Below are 22204 nucleotides of genomic sequence, written 5' to 3'. Positions count from 1 at the left end.
TAGATTCTGGATATCAGACCTTTGTCAGATGGATAGATTGCAAAAATTTTCTCCCATTCTATAGGTTGCCTATTTACTCTGATGATAGTTTCTTTTGCTGTACAGAAGCTCTTTAGTTTAATTAGATCCCATTTGTCAATTTTGGCTTTTGTTGCTATTGCTTTTGGTGTTTTAGTCATGAAGTCTTTGCCCATGCCTACGTCCTGAATGGTATTGCCTAGGTTTTCTTCTAGGGTTTTTATGGTTTTAGGTGTTACGTTTAAGTCTTTAATCCATCTTGAATTAATTTTTGTATAAGGTGTAAGGAAGGGGTCCAGTTTCAGCTTTCTGCATATGGCTAGCCAGTTTTCACAACACCGTTTATTAAATAGGGAATCCTTTCCTCATTGCTTGTTTTTGTCAGGTTTGTTGAAGATGAGATGGTTATAGATGTGTGGTGTCATGTCTGAGGCCTCTGTTCTATTCCGTTGTTCTATGTATCAATTTTGGTACCAGTACCATATTGTTTTGGTTACTGTACCCTTGTAGTATAGTTTGAAGTCAGGTGATGTGACGCCTCCAGCTTTGTTCCTTTTGCTTAGGATTGTCTTGGCTATATGGGGTCTTTTTTGATTCCATGTGAAATTTATAGTAGTTTTTTCTAGTTATGTGAAGAAAGTTATTGGTAGTTTGATGGGGATAGCATTTAATCTGTAAATTACTTTGGGGAGTATGGCCATTTTGATGATATTGATTATTCCTATTCATGAGCATGGAATGTTTTTCCATTTGTTTGTGTCCTCTCGTATTTCCTTGAGCAGTGATTTGTAGTTCTCCTTGAAGAGGTCCTTCATGTCCCTTGTAAGTTGGATTCCTGGGTATTTTATTCTCTTTGTAGCAATTGTACATGGGAGTTCACTCATGATTTGGCTCTCTGTTTGCCTATCATTGGTGTATAGGAATGCTTGTGATTTTTGCACATTGATTTTATATCCTGAGACTTTGCTGAAGTTGCTTATCAGTTTAAGGAGTTTTTGGGCTGAGAAGATGGGGTTTTCTAAGTATACAACCATGTCATCTGCAAACAGAGACAAATTGACTTCCTCTCTTTCTGTTTGAATACCCTTTATTTCTTTCTCTTGCCTGATTGCCCTGGCCAGAACTTCCAATACTATATTGAATAGAAGTGGTGAGAGAGGGCATCCTTGTCTTGTGCCAGTTTTCAAAGGGAATGCTTCCAGTTTTTGCCCATTCAGTATGATATTGGCTGTGGGTTTATCATAAATAACTCTTAATATTTTGAGATACGTTCCATCAGTGCCCAGTTTATTGAGAGTTTTTAGCATGAAGGTGTGTTGAATTTTATTGAAGGCCTTTTCTGCATCTATTGAGATAATCATGTGGTTTTTGTCATTGGTTCTGTTTATGTGATGGATTACATTTATTGATTTGCGTATGTTGAACCAGCGTTGCATCCCAGGGATGAAGCCAACTGGATCGTGGTGGATAAGCTTTTCGATGTGCTGCTGGATTCAGTTTGCCAGTATTTTATTGAGGATTTTCACATCGATGTTCATCAGGGATATTGGCCTGAAACTTTTTTGTTGTTGTTGTGTCTCTGCCAGGTTTTAGTATCAGGATGATGCTGGCCTCATAAAATGAGTTAGGGAGGAGTCCCTCTTTTTCTGTTGTTTGGAATAGTTTCAAAAGGAATGGTAGCAGCTCCTCTTTGTACCTCTGGTAGAATTCAGCTGTAAATCCCTCTGATACTGGGCTTTTTTTGGTTGGTAGGCTATTAATTACTCCCTCAATTTCAGAACTTGTTATTGATCTATTCAGGAATTCGACTTTTTCCTGGTTTAGTCTTGGGAGGGTGTATGTGTCCAGGAATTTATCCATTTCTTCTAGATTTTTTAGTTTAGTTTTTTTTTTTTTTTTGTATAGAGGTGTTTATAGTATTATCTAATGGTAGTTTGTATTTCTGTGGGATCAGTGGTGATATTCCCTTTATCATTTTTATTGTGTTTATTTGATTCTTCTCTCTTTTTTTCTTTTTTATTCTGGCTAGTGGTCTGTTTTGTTAGTCTTTTTCAAAAAAACAGCTCCTGGATTCATTGATTTTTTGGAGGGTATTTCATATCTCTATAATCTTCAGTTCTGCTTTGATCTTGGTTATTTCTTCTGTTCTGCTAGCTTTTTTTAATTTTTTTTTGATCTGGAGTCTTGCTCTGTCACCCAGGCTGGAGTGCAGTGGCATGATCTCGGCTCACTGCAAGCTCTGCCTCCTGGGTTCACGCCATTCTCCTGTCTCAGCCTCCCAAGTAGCTGGGACTACAGGCGCCCGCCACCACGCCCGGCTAATTTTTTGTATTTTTAGTAGAGATGGAGTTTCACCACGTAAGCCAGGATGGTCTCAATTTCCTGACCTCGTGACCCGCCCACATTGACCTCCCAAAGTGCTGGGATTATAGGCGTGAACCACCACGCCCGGCCCTTTTCTGCTAACTTTTGAATTTGTTTGCTGTTGCTTCTCTAGTTCTTTTAATTGTGATATTAGGGTGTCTATTTTAGATCTTTCCCATTTTTTGATGTGGGCATTCAGTGCTATAAGCTTCCATCTAAACACTGCTTTAGCTGTGTCCCAGAGATTCTGGTGCATTGTATCTTTGTTCTCATTGGTTTCAAAGAACTTATTTATTTCTTCCTTAATTTTGTTATTTACCCAGTAGTCATTCGGGAGGAAGTTGTTGAGTTTCCAAGTAGTTGTGCGGTTTTGGGTGAGTTTCTTAATCCTGAGTTTTAATTTGATTGCACTGTGGTCCAAGAGAATGTTTGTTATGATTTCCATTCTTTTGCATTTGCTGAGGAGTGTTTTACTTCCAATTATGTAGTTGATTTTAGAATAAGTGCTATGTGGCACCAAGAAGAATGTATATTCTGTTGATTTGGGGGGAAGGGTTCAGTAGATGTCTATTAGGTCTACTTGGTCCAGAGCTGAGTTCAAGTCCTGAATATCCTTGTTAATTTTCTGTCTCATTGATCTGCCTAATATTGACAGTGGGGTGTTAAAGTCTCCCAGTATTATTGTGTGGGAATCTAAGTCTATTTGTAGGTCTCTAAGAACTTGCTTTATGAATCTGGGTGCTCCTGTGTTGGGGTGCATGTATATTTGGGATAGTTAGCTCTTGTTGCGTTGATCCCTTTACCATTATGTAATGCCCTTCTTTGTCTCTTTCGATCTTTGTTGGTTTTAAGTCTGTTTTATCAGAGACTAGGATTGCAACCCCTGCTTTTTTTGGGGCAAGGCGGGGGGCTTTCCATTTGCTTGGTAAATATTCCTCCATCCCTTTATTTTGAGCCCATGTGTTTCTTTGCACATGAGATGGGTCTCCTGAATACAGCATACCAAAAAGTCTTGACTCTTTTATCCAATTTGCTAGTCTGTGTCTTTCAATTGGGGCATTCAGCCCATTTACATTTAAGGTTAATATTGTTATGTATTAATTGTATCCTGTCCTCCTGATGCTAGCTGGTTATTTTGCACATTAGTTGATGCAGTTTCTTCATAGGGTTGTTGGTCTTTATATTTTGGTATGTCTTTGCAGTGGCTGGTACCAGTTTTTCCTTTCCATATTTAGTGCTTCCTTCAGGAGTAAGGCAGGTCTGTTGGTGACAGAATCCCTCAGCATTTGCTTGTCTGTAAAGGATTTTATTTCTCCCTTGCTTATGAAGCTTAGTTTGGATAGATTTGAAATTCTGGGTTGAAAATCCTTTTCTTTAAGAATGTTGAATATTGACCCTCTTCTGGCTTGTAGGGTTTCTGCAGAGAGATCTGCTGTGTGTCTGATGGGCTTCCCTTTGTAAGTAATCTGACCTTTCTCTTTGGCTGCCCTTAACATTTTTTCCTTTGTTTCAACCTTGGAGAATCTGATGATCTTGTGTCTTGTGATTGCTTTTCCCCAGGAATATCTTAGTGGTGGTCTCTGTTTTTCCTGAATCTGAATGTTGGCCTGTCTTGCCAGGTTGGGGAAGTTCTCCTGGATAATATCCTGAAGTGTGTATTCCAACTTGGTCCCATTCTCCCTGTCACTTTCAGGTACACCAATCAATCATAGGTTTGGCCTTTTCACATAGTCTTATATTTCTTGGAAGCTTTGTTCCTTTTCATTCTTTTTTCTCTGATTTTGTCTTTAAGCTTTATTTCATTCAGTTGATCTTCAATCTCTGATATCCTTTCTTCCACTTGATCAATTTGGCTATTGATACTTGGTGTATGCTTCACAAAGTTCTCATGCTGTGTTTTTTAACTCCATCAGGTCATTTATGTTTTTCTCTAAACTGGTTATTCTAGTTAGCAGTTCCTGTAACCTTTTATCAAGGTTCTTAGCTTCCTTGCATTGGGTTAGAACATGCCCCTTTGTCTCAGAGGAGTTTGTTATTACCCACCTCCTGAAGCTTACTTCTCTCAATTCATCAAACTCATTCTCTGTCCAGTTTTGTGCCCTTGTCAGAGAGGAGTTGTGATCATTTGGAGGAGAAGAAGCATTCTGGTTTTTGGAATTTTCAGCATTTTTGTGCTGGTTTTTCCTTATCTTTGTGGATTTATCTACCTTTGATCTTCAATGCTGATGGCCTTTGGATGGGGTTTTTGTGTGAGCATCCTTTTGGTTAATGTTGATGTTATTGCTTTCTGTTAGTTTTCCTTCTAATAGTCAGGCCCCTCTTCTGCAGGTCTGCTGGAGTTTGCTGGAGGTCCACTCCAGATCCTGTTTGCCTGGGTATCACCAGCAGAGGCTGCGGAACAGCAAAGATTGCTGCCTGCTCCTTCCTCGGGAAACTTTGTCCCAGAAGGGCACCTGTCTGATGCCAGCCAGAGCTCTCCTGTATGAGGTGTCTGTTGACCCCTGCTGGGAGGTGTCTCCCAGTCAGGAGGCACGGGGGTCAGGGACCCACTTGAGGAGGCAGTCTGTCCCATAGCAGAGCTCGAGCACTGTGCTAGGAGATCTGCTGCTGTCTTCAGAGCCGGCAGGCAGGAACATTTAAGTCTGCTGAAGCTGTGCCCATAGCTGCCCCTTTCCCCAGGTGCTCTGTCCCAGGGAGATGGGAGTTTTATCTATAAGCCCCTGACTGGGGCTGCTGCCTTTCTTTCAGAGATGCCCTGCCCAGTGAGGAGGAATCCAGAGAGGCAGTCTGGCCACAGCCGCTTTGCTGTGCTGCAGTGAGTTCTGCACAGTCCAAACTTCCTGGCGGCTTCCTTAACACTCTGAGGGGAAAAACCACCTACTCAAGTCTCTGCAATGGTGGATGCCCCTCCCCTCACCAAGCTCGATCATTCCAGGTCAACTTCAGACTGCTGTGCCAGCAGTGAGAATTTCAAGCCAGTGGTTCCTAGCTTGCCAGGCTCTGTGGGAGTGGGACCCACTGACCAAGACCACTTGGCTCCCTGGCTTCAGCCCCCTTTGTGGGGAATTGAACAGTTCTGTCTCACTGGGGTACAAAAAAAAACTCCTGCAGCTAGCTCAGTGTCTGCCCAAATAGCCACCTAGTTTTGTACTTGAAACCCAGGACCCTGTTGGTGTAGGCACACGAGGGAATCTCCTGGTCTGCGGGTTGCAAAAACATGGGAAAAGCGTAATATTTGGGCCAGATAGCACAGTCCCCCATGGCTTCCCTTGGCTAGGGGAGGGAGTTCCCAGGCTCCTTGTGCTTCCTGGGTGAGGCAATGCCCCACCCTGCTTCTGCTCACCCTCCATGGGCTGCACCCACTGTCTAACTAGTCCTAATGAGATGAACTGGGTACCTCAGTTGGAAATGCAGAAATCACCCACCTTCTGTGTTAGTCTCACTGGGAGCTGCAGACCAGAGCTGTTCCTATTTGGGCATCTTGCCAGCTCCCACAAATCAATTTTAAAGACATAAACCCAACAGAGAAATGGGGAAAGACTTGAATAACCACTTCACAACAGAGGAAATCTATATGGCTTCTAAATGTATTAAAAAGAATGTTTAATCTCATAAAGCAATTGCATATTAAATACACAGTGAGGTGACTTTACACACCCAGGATATTGGATAAAGTTTAAAAGCCTCATGATAAGTATTGGTGTGGACAGAAGAGGATGCATGTTATGTGATTCCATTCATATGAGGTTGCAAAAGTGGCAAAACTAAGCTATGTTCCTTTAAAATGCACTATTTAGTTGGTACAATCATCAAAAAGGAAAGGAAATCATCATCACAGATGTCAAGATGATAGTCACTTTTGAGGAGAGATTTATCATCAGAGACACCCAAGAAGGTTTTTGAGGTCCTGGTAATGTTCTGTTTCTTTGCTTGGGTTGATTTGCTTATAACTAAACAGAAAGGGTAAATGAGTTATGTCAAATGTTATTCATAGGTCAATTAAGATGAGGGTAAGACTTGGCCATTGAGTTCAGCAGAGTGGAGACTGTTGTTGAAAGAGCACTTTGTCTCAGTGAATGGTTGGGGAAAAGATGGTATTTGAATAGGCTCAAGAGACGGTGAGAGGAGAATTGGAGACTGTATGGCTCCAAAGAACTCTTCCTCTTCCTGGAAGAATTTTTGTGTATAAAGGAGAACTGTGGTGAGAACTGGGGGTGAGTGGGGATGTAGAAAGCTTTATATAAAATATATAGTATTAGGAGAATATAAAGATAAATTTTATGGAATGCCAAAAGCAGTGGGGTAAAGGAAGGAAGATAACTTTATGTGTATTGGGTTGTATGGTTTTGTGGGGGGAGTTAAAATTTACAATACTTTGTAAAGAGAATTAACATTAAAACTATTTTCTAGTCTTGGAAATATATGGTAGAATTACACATAACATTCATATCTGTCAGTGAAAAGAATCATGGACAACATCCTGCTCAACACCACTTTGCAGAAAGAGAAAGCCAAAAGAGATTAACTACTTGATCTAAATTGTGCCATTAATAATAATCCCAGACCAAAACAGAGTTCCTCCTGCCCCTTGGATCAGTGCTGTTTTTATAGTATTATCTATAATATGGCTTGCTTTTTAAATTGTTTTTTAGTCATTATATTTTATAGTAGAGTTTATTTGGATATCTCAGTTAGCCTTTGCTGTATAACATACTACCCCAAAACTTAGTGACTTAAAATAGTGGTGTGTATTTCTCATGATTTCATGAGTTGGGCTCAGTTGGGACCATTCATGTGGCTGTAGTCATTGACAGCTCAACTGGAGCTGGAGGGGTTAAGATGGTCTAATTCATGTGTCTGGGGCCTTGCTGCTTTTTGTTGGCTTGGGCTCTCTTATCATTCGGTAGTCTAGCCTGGACTTCCTTGCATGGTAGCAGGAGCGTTCCAAGAGGGTGAAGATGGAAGTCTAGATCCCTAAACTTGGACAGCATCACAGCCTTCCCATTAAATTAATCACAGCATATCATCAATCCAGTCCAAATTCAAGGGATGAGGCAACAGGCCCCACCTCTTAAGAGGTGCAAAATATTGTCATCATATTTTTTCCATCTGTCATAGATAATTACAAATTATAATTTTAATCATTGAATTTACTTTTTTTTTTTTTTTAAGAGGAAGGCTTTGTAAAATGTGTTGTTATAGAATCTGGATTTTATACCAAGGATCATGGGAAGCCATTGATGGGTTTAGAGAGATTTTCTTTGTTTCCTCAGACTGTGTTTTAGAAAGTCACTGACTGCAGTTTGGCGGGGTACTAGGAGTGTAGCTGGGAAGAGGTAAAGGTTGACCTGGGAGTACCAACAATACAGGTCCTAGATAATGATATGAATTCAGTGATTATGGGAATGAAAAGAAGTATTTAGAGATACTTATGAGGTAGATTTGGTGACTGGATGTGGAGTAGAGGGAGGAGCCCAAGACGACTGACTCTCAGATTTCCTACCTGGAGTGCTATTACTGAATAGGGGCCTAAGTGGAGAAACAGGTTTAAGAAGGAAAGTGTCCTTGTCCTAGACTTGCAGCCAAATCCCAGACTCTATTCCCAGTGAGAATCCTGGATCTCTTTGTATTACGTAGTGTTTGAAATGACATTTCATAAAAGTGACTCTTGTTTAGTAAAATGTAGCAATGCTGCCATAACCTGAATTTGTACCTTGAAGCTGAAAGAAAGTTTGTACTTTAGCATTTAGTGATCTGTTACTGCAGTTAATTTTATGAAACAATTTACTTACTTAATTTTTTTAAATTACTTGAAGAAAATAAAAGCTAAGAAGCCATATGTGAATACCTATCTTAATTTTTATTAAGTGAATACCTATCTTATTTTATTCACTTATAAAGTAACTTTATAACCAGTGTTTGTCCAAGTTTTAAAAATAAAGTTCATTAAAATAACTTATAAAAATTATTATTTTTTTGTCTTTCATCACTCTAGTAAGTAGAATGTTTACATTTATGCTAGAGATGAAAAAAATACGTAGGATAACTACTTTAAAATAAGTCTATCTTTCGCCAGGGGTGCACATTTATCAAAACATGTTGTATGCTATAAATGTATACAATTTTATCTGTGAATTTTACCTTAATAAAGTTGGGGCAGGGGAATGACGTATCTCTAAAGTGTTCTCTATAGATGAAATATTCTATTACTTTGAATATTTTGGAAGTTTGAAAGTAGTTTACAACCTACTTTTTTTTTTTCTTTTTTCTTAGGCACTACAAGGGCCCCCAGGGATGGGGAAGTACCAGGAGTGGATTATAATTTCATTTCCGTTGAACAGTTCAAAGCACTGGAAGAGAGTGGAGCATTGTTAGAAAGTGGAACGTATGATGGTATGTCCCCAAATAACACCACCACCCCCCACCCAAAAAAACTATCTGAACGACTGGAATTATTTCAGAGGGAATTTGACCAGCAAAGTACCACTTTTTGAAAAAGTTTTTTCTGCTCTGTTTTTGGGAAAATGTTCTTTTAATGGAGAGATTTGTAATTTACTAATTACAAATGGGATTAAATAATAAACCAAAAAAGTCTGTCATATTTTAAAGTTGATTGTGAACAATGTACTAAAAATCAGTCAAACTGGCCAGTTTATATATTTCATAGTAATTCACATTCATCATGTGAACTCAATGAGTATTTGTTGATTGCTTTCTATTTGTGGTTGGGAATTCAAAATCTGTACTCTTAAAAAACTTATATGTACCTTGACTATCCTGGACAAAAGAGAGTATAAAATATGGGGAGAAAACAACAAAAACAGAATAATTGGTTTTCTTTTCATTTCTGTTTCCTCTACCCACTTGATTCCATTGATACTTGATATTTGAGATCAATTTCCATTTTTAAATGATTCTGTTAGATCTATTTTTCCCCTTATGTAGCATACTTTTCCCTGGCAAACTTATCCACTTCCATAGCACCTATGCTATGGTCCATCATTGCTTTTTCATACTATTATAATTGCCTCTTTACAAGCTCTGTGATAGTAATGGTCATGTCTTTCATACTTGATAATTATCTTCAGTGCCTAAAGATAGTGTTCAGTAAATATCTAACCTGGAATTCAGCATATTCAAATATGCATTTGTGTTCTATCCAAAAGAGTAATTCTTCATCATTTCTCTCTTTAGCAGCACCATGATCTCAGAACAGTGAAATCATTATTTACTTTCTCCTTTTTCTCACATTTCACATCCATTTGCCAAATCTCATCATTCTTCTTTTGTAGCTGCATTCACAATGCTCTTCTTTCACCTTCACCACCTCGTTGTAGGCCTACTAGAAGAGCTCATGTGTGGACTGTTGCTGTTGATCTCATTTATTCCAATTTCTTCCACCCTGCCCATTGCTACCATGCTAGTCTTCTTCAAGAGCAGCTCTATCATGTCTCTCCTATGCAGAACCTTCAATGATTTCCTTTCATCTGCTAAGTTTAACCTAACTACCTTTTCTGGGCTTAGCACTCATGACTCATTCGTTTGTTCATTCGTTTTATCCTGTTTTATTCATTAAACAACCATTTATTAAGTACCTACTATGTGCTAAGCTCTATAAGAGGATCTAGGAATACTGCGATGAACAAGGTTAAGGTGCTTTTGAAGTTTTGTTTTTTGTTTTTTTTTTTTAAAGAAGCCCTCTCCCCTTAAATGATGAAGATATTCTACATTTTATTCCATTAAATATAAGAGCTTAGTATGGACGAAGTGGCATATTATATATTATTTATTGCTGTGTGCTCAATTCAAAGAAAATGCATCATTTCATTTCACATTCAGAGATTGGCAACAATTTTACAGTCTGATAATTGAAAGAAATGGAAACTCCCATACATTGCTGGTGAGGATATAAAATAGTATAATCCTTTTGGAGAACATTGTGGCAGTGGCTAGTAAATTTGAAGATATACATAACTCTGACCCAGCAATGCTCCCCTCTAGACATCTACTCAGGAAAAACCGTTGTGCATATGCATATATAGACACGTATGGGAATATTTGTTATAGTGTGAAACAGTGACAGAATGGAAACAACTCTCCTTTAGTAGAATGAATAACATACATTTAATTTGTTCATAAAAATGGACTGCTATACAACAGTTCAATGCACTAGATTTATAGGTATGAACATTAATAAGTGTTAAGAGGCATAAAAAGTATAAAATTGTATAAAGGTATAAAATTGTATAAAAAGTTACAAAACAATATTTATATTATACTATTTATGAAAAAATATGTGAAATGTTAGGAAAGTATTCTCTGAAGCTTTTATGAAAACAATAGTGTTTACATGTTATAGATGCATATATACATATCTTAGATGTATATTCAGGAGGAAAGACACATACCAACTTCAGGACAGCTCAGGGAGGGAGTGGCTATACGGACAGGAAGTTAGAGCTTTAATTGTAGATGTGACTATGTATATATATCCTTAAAGAGAAAAAAAAAGAGAGATTTGAGGGCAATCTAGCAATAATATCTAGATGATGTGTATATAAATAAATTGATACATGTACACATATTTATGTAAGTAAATTTTATACATAGATATTTCTAATACTATTCTGATACTACAGTCTGTAATTTTATATATATTTGAAATATTGAATAGTTGGCAGTTCTGTAAAAATGAAAAAGCCTTCAGAAAATAAAAAAACTTCAAAACAGCTCTAAAACAATGAAAAACTTTCTCTGTCAGTAACTATAGTTAGAGTTCACAACCCTTGGAATTGTATACTGTATCTGAAAACTTGATATTTACCAACAACTCAAGAAAAATAGATCTAATTTATTTATAAACAATGCTAGTTTTCTTTTTTAATCTAAGCCCTGTAATTATCTTTTTTAACAAGGAAACTGCCCCAAATTATTATGAAGTCCTAAAATCTTTTCAGTGATTATGGATGGCAGTCATCATATCCAGCATTTTTATATTTTCCCCTTAGAAAAAGGTTAAACTTTCTCAAGTTAGATAATAATTACCAAGAATTCTCAGTAAGATGTGTTTCTAGTAATACTACTACCTTATTTAGAAAAAGTGGACTTTTTATTTCTGTCATGGTATATCCAGTTTCCTTGATACTGTGATTAATAGGCATAATTCAGGAGAAAGAGAGACCCTCGAACCTCCTAATCCCCAGCCAAATCTCTGTTTGATGTATTTCTGTGCCGGCTACCCCAGAGAAGCGTGACTGGCTTTTTCATTGGTTCTTTGCTTTACTTCTGAGGTAGAAAGTTTGCAGAAAGTTTAGTCTGTTTTCATACAAATCTTTGCATCCATCTGTACGATTGGAGTAACTCCATTTCAAATATGGATTTGGAAACAAGGGAGTAGGTGAGTAGGGAGAGACAGGATGTCGCTGAAAAGTTTTTTAGTTTGATTTTATTGTTTTGTCTTCATTATTTTAATGACAATTCCTGCTGAAAGTCAAACTTCCAAAGAATTCATGTTAAATGTTTTCCCCCTCAAAACATGCACAATTTAAGGTAAACTATGTAATATCTAGATTTGTTTCAGCATTATGGGGAAGAACCTATGCTACTTTCCGTCTAGGAAAAAACAGTCAATTATCTACCTCATTAATTTACGTTAGGTGAATGAGCATCTTAATTACTTCCTTAGGAGCCAAAGAATTTGATTAGAAAATATGAAGTTAGAAGAATCATGAGTATTTTACTCTCTCATCATATATATATTTCTCTAACATTAGCATAATGATGAATAGAATGTCAAAAGTAGTAGGAACCACAAGCTGTTAATGTTGGCTTGACCTGTTGAGTGCTTTCCCATATTATTTGGCGGCCTAGTGGGAACTGCATGACAAATTGAGAAGATACTCAATTGTTTTCATTCTTTTCTGGAACATTTATTTTTACTGCAAAAATTACAGATTCTCAAGAGAAAATTAAAGTATTTCTTGCTTTCCTTAGAGTAAGCCAATACTGAATGATCCTGCTAATGTCTCTATTTGTTCAATAAATTGTCAGATAAAATAATAGAATGCTCAGAAAAACTTTAAAAAATTACCCTTATATAAACATCCTACATTTTTATCTGACCTGGTTAGTTCATAGCTTAACCTTTACCCACTTACTTCCTCATTTTACCAAAATAGTTCATTATGTTACACATTAGAACAAAATTATTTCAGTTAGTTTTATCCTCATTTACCCCCACCTTTTATGCCAATTAGTCTTACATGACAGCACCAATGCATTTAAATTCACAAATTGTGTCCTAATTCAGAACCCATGTAAGGCAATCCCTGTAGGAATGAATAATCTACATACATACAGTCAATTTCCCGGCCTTAGACAAATAGCATGAAAATACTAGATAATATATGGTGAAGAGCACTTGAGAAATTAGTTCTTTCCCCTATTTCTGCTCTCTCTTCTCCTAAGATGAGTGCTTTGGCCTCCTTTTGGCCAATCGTAGATATTTTAATTTTTTTTAATTTACTTTTTATTTTTTTGAGGCAGAGTCTTACTCTGTCACCCAGGCTGGAGTGTACTGGCACAATCTCAGCTCACTGGAACCTCTGCTTCCTAGATTCAAATGATTTTCCTGCCTCAGTCTCCTGTGTAACTGGGATTCACAGGCATGTGCCACCTTACCTGGCTAATTTTTGTATTTTTAGTAGAGTTGGATTTCGCCACGTTGGCCAAGCTGATCTCAAACTCTTGACCTCAAATGATTCGCCCGTCTCAGCTTCCCAAAGTGCTGGGATTACAAGTGTGAGCCACTGTGCCCAGCCCTTTGGTAGATATTTCAAAACTCCTTTGTGAAAAACAGTGCAGAGACATACACTAAGTCAAATTGCTCTGACTCTCACTTAAACATTAGTAATTTCAGCTGCTATTTTACTCACTTCAGGAAACTTCTATGGAACTCCCAAGCCTCCAGCAGAACCCAGCCCTTTTCAGCCAGATCCAGTTGATCAAGTCCTCTTTGATAATGAGTTTGATGCAGAATCTCAAAGAAAACGAACTACATCTGTCAGCAAGATGGAAAGAATGGATAGCTCTCTTCCTGAAGAGGAAGAAGATGAGGACAAGGAAGCTATTAATGGCAGTGGAAACGCAGGTTTGTAATAGATGAACAACTTTTAACTGATCTTCTAGATTGATTTTACTATTACATTGAATTAAAACCACTAAAATTTTCTACAAAGCATATGAAGAGCAAGTGATGGGATTTTAATTTTTTTGTAAAGGTTGTATGTGGAACAAAGTGTATTTCTGTAGACCATCCTATAAGCTAAAGTGAATTTTTCCAATTTGGATAAATTAATGATAAGCTATCATTAGCAATAAAATATATGCAATTACCCTGCTGTTTAAAATACTTGAGATTTGCCTCTGATGTTGCAATATGGGAATCTTGTTGGTCTATGTCTTCCTTTATAGGATGTAAACAATATATGGATGTTTTAGAATGTAGACTTCAGCCTAAACAAAGTAAATAGGGTTTGAAAGTATGCTGGTAAAAATTATCTAAAAGGTTGGTTTATAATATTTTGAATTTAAATTTTAGATTCACTCAAATTTTCAAATATGAGTCCCTTCATTAAATGTAAAACCAGCAGAAATTCAGTGGGGAAGAATCTGCTCATTTTGAGTAGCCCTAATTAATGTGGTGATTGCTTAGAGGGTTATTAGACTTGTAACTGAGAGTATAACTAGGAAACCATAAAATCACAGCTGAGCTTATTCAGTGGTACCCATTGCAAAAATTCCATTCAGAACACTAGAATGTAAACTTCATAGGGCTGAAGTTTTGCTTTTTTTGTTTACTGTTCTGTCCCTTCCATCAAAAACAATGCCTGGCATGTAATAGGAACTAAAATCCTCAAATTTGCAGAACACATGTCCTTATCATTTTCCCAAAGCACCCTTATCTTTTTCTTCATCAATTATTAAAATTTGATATGTATATGAATGTATTAAACAATGAGTTAATACATTCATTATGTCCCACTCCAGAGTGTGAGTTCGGTTTTATAGTCCTAACTTTTTACGTAGTTATGCCACATAGTGTGTTTAATGTTAAATGGATTACCCCAATGTATTTAAATGTAAATACTAAAAACAGGTTTTAAAAGGTTTAGGTGAATTCACATCTAATTTTTAGGAGCTACGAAGGGAAGTCATCACACCGTTGAGCCTTTTAATGTTGATACCAGCTCTGCTATCCCACAAAATTAAGTCTGTTAACATTTAAAAATGCTAAACAGCAGGATTGGAGACCATGAATCTTTCCCAATATAGGAATTTATATGTTCTTGATTTAAGGGAAAAGAAAATGTTGTTTTTTTACTTCCTAATACAGAGCCTTTAAATGCTCACTGCAGTTCTTTTAGAGGTAAACTTGTTTGTAATCTCTATAGTTTATGCTTCATGTAAGTCACTTGTTAAACTGACGTTATATACTCTTTGATATTAATATTTAAAGGGAATATATCCAAGGGTGTGTGGGAGGCAGTTCGTATACTACCTCTTATGTATAGATACCATAGGACACTTACATTGAATTACATATTTCTTTGTAATAGAAAATATATAGGACATTTAAGTGAAAAAATACAAAGCACCTGCCTACAAACAGAATTCACCTTCTGAATAAGTATGAACTGTAGTTGTTAGTTAACTAATCAAAGTTGGGGAAATGTGCTTTGTGTATTGCTTTTGTTGTTCTTTGTTTCTTTGGTTGGTTGGTTGGTTGTTTTGAGACAGAGTCTCCCTCAGTTGCTCAAGCAGGAGTGCAGTGGTGTGACCTTGGCTCACTGCAGTCTGTCTCCCGGGCTCAAGCAATTCTCATGTCTCAGCCTCCTAAGTAGCTGGGATTACAGGCATGTGCCACCCTGCCCAGATAATTTTTGTATTTTCAGTAGAGACGGGGTTTCACCAAGTTGGCCAAGCTGATCTCGAACTCCTGGCCTCTGGTGATCCGCCTGCCTTGGCCTCCCAGAGTGCTGGGATTACAGGCGTGAGCCACCGTGCCTGGCCTGTGTATCGTTTTTGAATCCCTGCCTTGAAAAATCAGAAAATTGTTTGGGAGCAGAAATTAGGAGAAGTTAGGTAGAGGTTTATTTGTGCACACCAGTATGTTTATTATTTTATATCTTACTGAAGAAATAACCCAAAAGAATGCTAAAATGGCCTTGTACAATAATATATGTTATGTAATAATTATAATTTTTTTCTAAGAAATGGTTTTATATAAAGAACATCTTCACAAGTCATTGGCTATTAAGCAAACTCCTTTATTCAATCACTTGGAACTTTATTAAGAAAAATATTATAGATTATATACTTGCTTTTGCTTTTCTCCAACATGGTTAGTTGCCAAGAATGTAACTCCTTTCCTGATTGATTTATACATTAGGTACCTTTTGATTTCTGTCATTTTTTCTGCATACAAAATAAATCATGTGCTTGATTCATTTATTTATTCAACAAGTATGTAGTGAGCACTTACTAGAATACTAAATGCCATTGTGCTAAATGCTAGAAATAAAGCAGTGAGCAAAACGGACAAAAACCTGTAATGAACTATACTTTCTGGTGGGAGAGACAGAACTTGCCAACTTAAATGAATAACATACATAGCGTGTTAGATGGTGCTACAGAGAAAAACAAAGCAGAGCAGGAGGTGGTAAGATATGGTGGTCAAGGTTTGCAATTTTAGATAGTGTGGAAGAAAAGACTTGAAAGAATCGAGTGAGTAAACTCAGGATATCTGGGAGAAGAGCATTCTAGACAGACAGAACTGGAGGTACAAATGCCCGGAGATGGAAACATACCTAGAATATTCAGTCAATAGCAAGGAAACCAGAGTGGTTGGATACAATGTGGACAATGCATTCTATTGGAGTGATTGGATCTGGGTGATGGAAGGAAATAGAATAGAATAGTAACCAATAAGATCATTTAGATAATGATGGGTATGAAGAGGGAGGAATGCATATCATACAGGATCTTGTAGGTCATTGGAAGAATTTTAGTTTTTATTCTGAAATGAGAAACCATTATGGGATTTTGATTCAAAGAGTAACATGGTACAACAGTTTTTAACAGGCTTATTCTGACTACTGTATTGCAAATAGGCAAAAGGAGGACATGGGCAAAATAGGGATACCAGTTAGGAGGTTACTGAATGTGCAAGGAAGAAAGTGATCAGATGCTGCTGATAACTCAAGTAGGATGGAACTGAGGAATGATCATTGGATATAGCAATGTAGAGGTTATTGATGACCTCGATAAGAATAGTTTAATGATAGGAATTTAAAAGCCTTGTTGGAGTGAGGTCCAGAAGAACTGGAAGAGCGGAAGAGGAAGTAGCAAATATAAACTATTTCAAGGTGGTTTGGTGTAAAGAGGAGAGAAATAGGTTGGCTGCCAAGGAGTAAAGACAATTATTTTCTTTTCTTTTTTGGTGGGGGGGGAGACGGAGTCTCGCTCTGTCGCCCAGGCTGGAGTGCAGTGGTGCAATCTCGGCTCACTACAAGCTCTGCCTCCCACGTTCACGCCATTCTCCTGCCTCAGTCTCCCGAGTAGCTGGGACTACAGGCGCCCGCCACCATGCCCAGCTAATTTTTTTTGTATTTTTAGTAGAGACGGGGGTTTCACCGTGTTAGCCTGGATGGTCTCAATCTGCTGACCTCGTGATCTGCCCGCCTCAGCCTTCCAAAGTGCTGGTATTACAGGCGTGAGCCAATGCACCCGGCCAGAGAATTATTTTCTTTTTACTGAACTGGGAACATGTTTTTATGTGGATGGATGTGATCTAATAGATAAAGAAGATTGGTGATGCAGGAAGGAGAGTGAAAGAATTGCTGTAAGCAGAGAGGATGGGATATAATTTATAATTGGAGGGTTAGCCATAGCTAGGAGTACACGCAGTTCTTCCATAGTAACAGATGGTGGAGTCAATGGGCACAGTTGCTGTGTAGATGTGATGGTGGGAGTTTGTGGAAGTTTTCTTATGCTTGCTTCTATTTTCTTAGTGAAATAAGACACAAGGTCATCAAATGAGATGAGGGATAAGGGAAAAGTAGTGGATGGTTTAAGGAGAAAGAAGGTATGAAATAATTATCTTGGAGAGTGTCAGAGTGAATCAACTAAAGAAATATGCTATGATCACCATGATTCATTAAATGCCCACTTAAAGTTAGTGATCATGAATTTAAAGTAAACTTGTCAACATTGCCTGTATTCAGCTGCATATGCTGACATGGAGTAGGTGGAGAGTAGGATTTAAGCAGAGTTCTGATTTAGCCAGGCAGTATTATGAAGTAAGGTTAGGGCAAAGGAATCAGGAATATTTACAAGGGAATAATTATAATGGTTCATCATGAAATTTAAGTTGGGTTAGCAGGGCAATGGGGAAATGGGTAGAGGATAAAGAATAGTGAAAGGTGGTAAGTAGTAGCGCATGGTTAGATAAAGGATGGTTGGAGTTGAAATACTATAGAGAAGGATATCTCAGGATATATAAGATCTCTCTTAGATTCTCTGAATCTGGCCATTGCCTGCAATTTGAAGTTGTCGTAGTGATATCACATAGCATCGTTTAAGTTTTAGAAACAAGTTTTAAGTATATGAATTGTGAACCCCCTAGACGGTACCCAAATTTTAGTATTCTTACCTACATTATGGGCCTTGGGACTCTAAAAGGATTTTAATATTACTAAATGGAATTATATTTAACAACAGGAACTCTATTGAGTGTAATTTTTAAAAATTACTATTATTTAAAGGCCAGTGTTAAATGTGTACAAAGCAGCTTAGTATAGCAGGTAAGAGCATGGACCACTTAGATTCAACTCATGGCTTTGCTGTTTATTGGCAGTGTAATTATGACTAAGTTAACCTCTCTGTGCCTTAGTTTTCTGAGTCTGTAAAACAGGGAGTTTAATAATGGATACTCACAGGGTTGCTGTGATGATTATGAGTTAATTTATAGAAAGCACTTAAAATAGAGCCTGACACATAAAAGGACTACATTAGTGCTGTAGCTGCTGTGGCTTATTAGGATTTATACTGAATTAATTCTAGTGTTGTTTTTTGCTTCTTTCCCAGACTAGCATCAGAGGTGCTATACAGAGTTAGTTGTCAATGAGTAGGGGAAAAGAGTTGAATATGTTGGTTATTTTAAAATTTATAGCAGAATGTGGACATAATAGACAAGAAATTTGCAATATTTACGTATTTGGAATTTTTTTAGAAATGAAAGGTGCTGTTTGAAGAAAAATGTAACTTTACCTACTTTTCACACTGTTCTGTTTTGAACAATGGCAGAAAACAGAGAGAGGCATTCTGAGTCATCTGACTGGATGAAGACTGTTCCAAGTTACAACCAAACAAATAGCTCCATGGACTTTAGAAATTATATGATGAGAGATGAGACTCTGGAACCACTGCCCAAAAACTGGGAAATGGCCTACACTGACACAGGGATGATCTACTTCATTGAGTAAGCAAATGTCTCTATCTCTTCTAACGTGCCCTAACACCTTGAGGATTGCCTAAGATTTTTTAAAACCCCATTTTGGACACAAACCTTTTTCAGAAGACTCATTTCTTTTTCTTTCTTTAAAAATAGTTTTCATAAAACTGACAGTTGATTTTTAATCTGATTTAATCTGACACTTCATTTTTATTTGACTTGGATAAAGGAATAGCGTATTTGACTTCTGGTTTTATAAGAGCAGGAGGATTAAAAACAGTTCATCACGAATGGTGAAAAATGTAAAGAATAAAGGGTATTTTGCTTTGCTTATTAAAAAACTTTTAGGTAGATTGTCCAGCTTAATGAGGATTTCAAGAATTGTCATCATGAGTAGGAACATATTATTATCTGAATTAAATATTTTCAGTCCTAGAGTTTGAGTCTGATGTGTTCAGGCAATATAGTTGAATGATGTAGGAAGAAAATATCACTTGATGTCAGAGTAATTGGTACAAACTTAAGTTCACAAAAAACACTACTTTTATGAGAAAGCACTATTAATATAGTATTTATAGAGATACTGATTACCACATGTATTAGATCAACCTAAAATTGTATGTTGTTTGTACTAGAGAATAATATTATGCAAATAATTATTGGAAGTTTTATCATGAAGAATTTTTATGTTCTCATGTAGCTGTAATTCTCATCTTAAAGTAATTTGCCCAAAGGTAGAATATTAATGTAGTAAAGTTACAGAATATAACAATTAAATAATGGTTAAAATATTTGGGTCTGGGTACTACACTCAAAGAACATATACTCAGAAATGAATTTGTAGTGGGGATCTTGAATCTGTTTCCTCAGATATTCGCAATTCCATCCCCTTCCAAAAGAGTGAGCGTCTTGCTATACCAAATAGGATTCTAGTTTTTAAAAGACATAGATCTTTGGATGTGTAGCGTTCTTTTTACTATAGATTGCACATTATTGATGAGGTTATACATTTATATAAACATTCATGACCACAATGATGTAAAACAAGTACAACCAGGTGGTATATTCTTTACTGACAACTTTAAGGGGTTTGTTAAGGGAAATTTAGACTTTTGACTTTCATGCTGACTTTAGAGCTAAACCCCAAAATAAGGTGTAGAATCATTAGAAGTAGCTAAAATATCTTTAAAAACAGATTATGAGACATTTAATCTGATAGTACTTCACCTTGCAAACAGGGCTAAGTTAGTAAAGGGGAGAAGAATTTATAAAAAGAAATCTTTTTATAGTTAAATATATTTAAATGGATTAAAGATCTAAACATAAGACCTGAAACTATAAAAAGGAAGAAAACACAGGGAAAAAGCTTTACGACATTGGATTTGCCAAGGACTTCTTAGATATAACACCAAAAGCACAGGAAACAAAAGCAAAAGTAGACAAAAATGGACTACATCAAACTTTAAAATTTCTGCATAGCAAAGCAATCAATCAACAGATTGAAAAAGCAATATATAGAATAGGAGAAAATATTTATAAACCTTACATAATAAAGGGTTAATGTGTAGAATATAGTTAAATATTTGCTGCCAGATAAAGCTGTTTTGTTTGGTATAACCAATATGGTTGATCTGTATTACTGCTGCTGTTGAAAAATGCAACTGTGGGAAAATAATGTTCATATAGAATAGCCCCTATGGATATTTCTTTTCATTGGAAAATGTTGGGTAAAATTTTAGCAAATTGCCTACATCTGCTAATTTAGCAATAAAATTTTGGATCATGGGAACCTAAGTTAAGCTTTTCTCAAGTAGCAGTTTTTAGTTTGATTTAGCAAGGTATTTTCGTGTTGTTATTGTTGTTGTTGTTTCCTGACAATCTGCGTGGCTCCTAGGCCCCTGAGTTCTCATCCCTTTCATTTTTTAAATTTTTTCTCAGCAAAAAACTTTTAAGTTTGGGGAGATTATTTCTCTAATAGCATGAGTAATACAGACTTTCTAGAAACAATCTCACTTTTTTTTACAGAAATTAGCTATTATTCAGCATAGTTAAAAAGTGTTCTGGCCGGGTGCAGTGGCTCATGCCTGTAATCCCAGCACTTTGGGAGGCCAAGGAGGGCGGAGCATGAGGTCAGGAGATCGAGACCATCCTGCCTAACACAGCGAAACCTCGTCTCTACTAAAAATACAGAAAATTAGCTGGACGTGGTGGTGGGCACCTGTAGTCCCAGCTACTGGGGAGGCTGAGGCAGGAGAATGATGTGAATGCGAGAGGCGGAGCTTGCAGTGAGCCGAGATCGGGCCACTGCACTTCAGCCTGGGTGACAGAACGAGACTCCATCTCAAAAAATAAAAAAAAATAAAAATAAAAAAAGTGTTTCTATTACATTCTACCAGCTAATATTATTTATACCTGGCAATGGCTGCATAGCTCTGTAAGTAGCTCAGCAGTTAGAAAAGGTATAGAAGATATGATTAATTTCCTGAAACCTTACTGGCTTCATTTTCTAAGAGTGGTCAAGGTACAGATTAGTGAGTTTATCTCACATTAAACACACTCAGGAAAAATAACTTGTTTACGTTCATTGTTACTAATTAATAACAGTTAATTACTTCAGTTAAGTATGACATTGTATTCCAATAATAACTTTAGGCAAGAGAATCACTTGAGCCCAGGAGTTCAAGACCAGCATGGCAACATAGCAAGGCCTCTCTACAAAAAAAATTTTTTCAGTTGTTGGGCATCGTGGCGCACGCCTGTAGTCACAGCTACTTGGAAGGCTGAAGCAGGAGGATCACTTGAGCCCGGGAAGTCAAGGCTGCACTGAGCTGTGATTATGCCACTGCACTCCAGCCTGTGCAACAGAGCAAGACTCTATCTCAAAATAATAATAATAATAACAATAACTTTATGTTTTATTCCCTTCCTTTGTGTTTTCTTCCATGACTTTTTCTTTCTTTAATATCCTTGTATTTCAGATATTTAAACTAACACTGTTTGTCCACTGAGCAATGAGATAGTTTTGTTTGGGCATTAGTATATGCTGCATGGTGACCTGGTCTGAAACTAACTGACTATGACATTTAATGAAATTAAACAGATACTGCTCTCTAAAGTCATCTTTGGCCTATATCATAAAATGAAGCCAGGAGCAGGATATTTTTATTCTTCCCTTTTTTCCCTGTGTGGATCATGCTGATGAAAACTTAGTTTTGTAGAGCAGAATTTATACCTGTTGCTTTTACTTGCATGTGGCAGAAAAACAGCCACTTTAAAACTCTTTATTTTATTCTCTTTTATTTTTAAGAG

General features: G+C 37.0%; 1 protein-coding gene across 3 annotated transcripts in view; it reads left to right on the top strand.

Annotated features, from left to right (window-relative positions):
• MAGI3 (membrane associated guanylate kinase, WW and PDZ domain containing 3) overlaps positions 1 to 22204 on the top strand; it is a 292279-nt gene that overhangs the window by 186250 nt on the left and 83825 nt on the right. For all 3 annotated transcript variants that reach the window (XM_015148560.3, XM_077950860.1, XM_015148570.3), the window contains 3 exons: positions 8656 to 8775; positions 13322 to 13531; positions 18748 to 18922. In XM_015148560.3, the coding sequence (XP_015004046.2) occupies positions 8656 to 8775; positions 13322 to 13531; positions 18748 to 18922 (505 nt within the window). The remainder of the gene's footprint in view (positions 1 to 8655; positions 8776 to 13321; positions 13532 to 18747; positions 18923 to 22204) is intronic.

Source organism: Macaca mulatta, chromosome 1 (assembly GCF_049350105.2).
Source record: "Macaca mulatta isolate MMU2019108-1 chromosome 1, T2T-MMU8v2.0, whole genome shotgun sequence".
NCBI lineage: Eukaryota > Metazoa > Chordata > Mammalia > Primates > Cercopithecidae > Macaca > Macaca mulatta.
The sequence above is the reverse complement of the archived record's forward strand: the minus strand, read 5'-3'. Positions and strand labels throughout refer to the sequence as shown.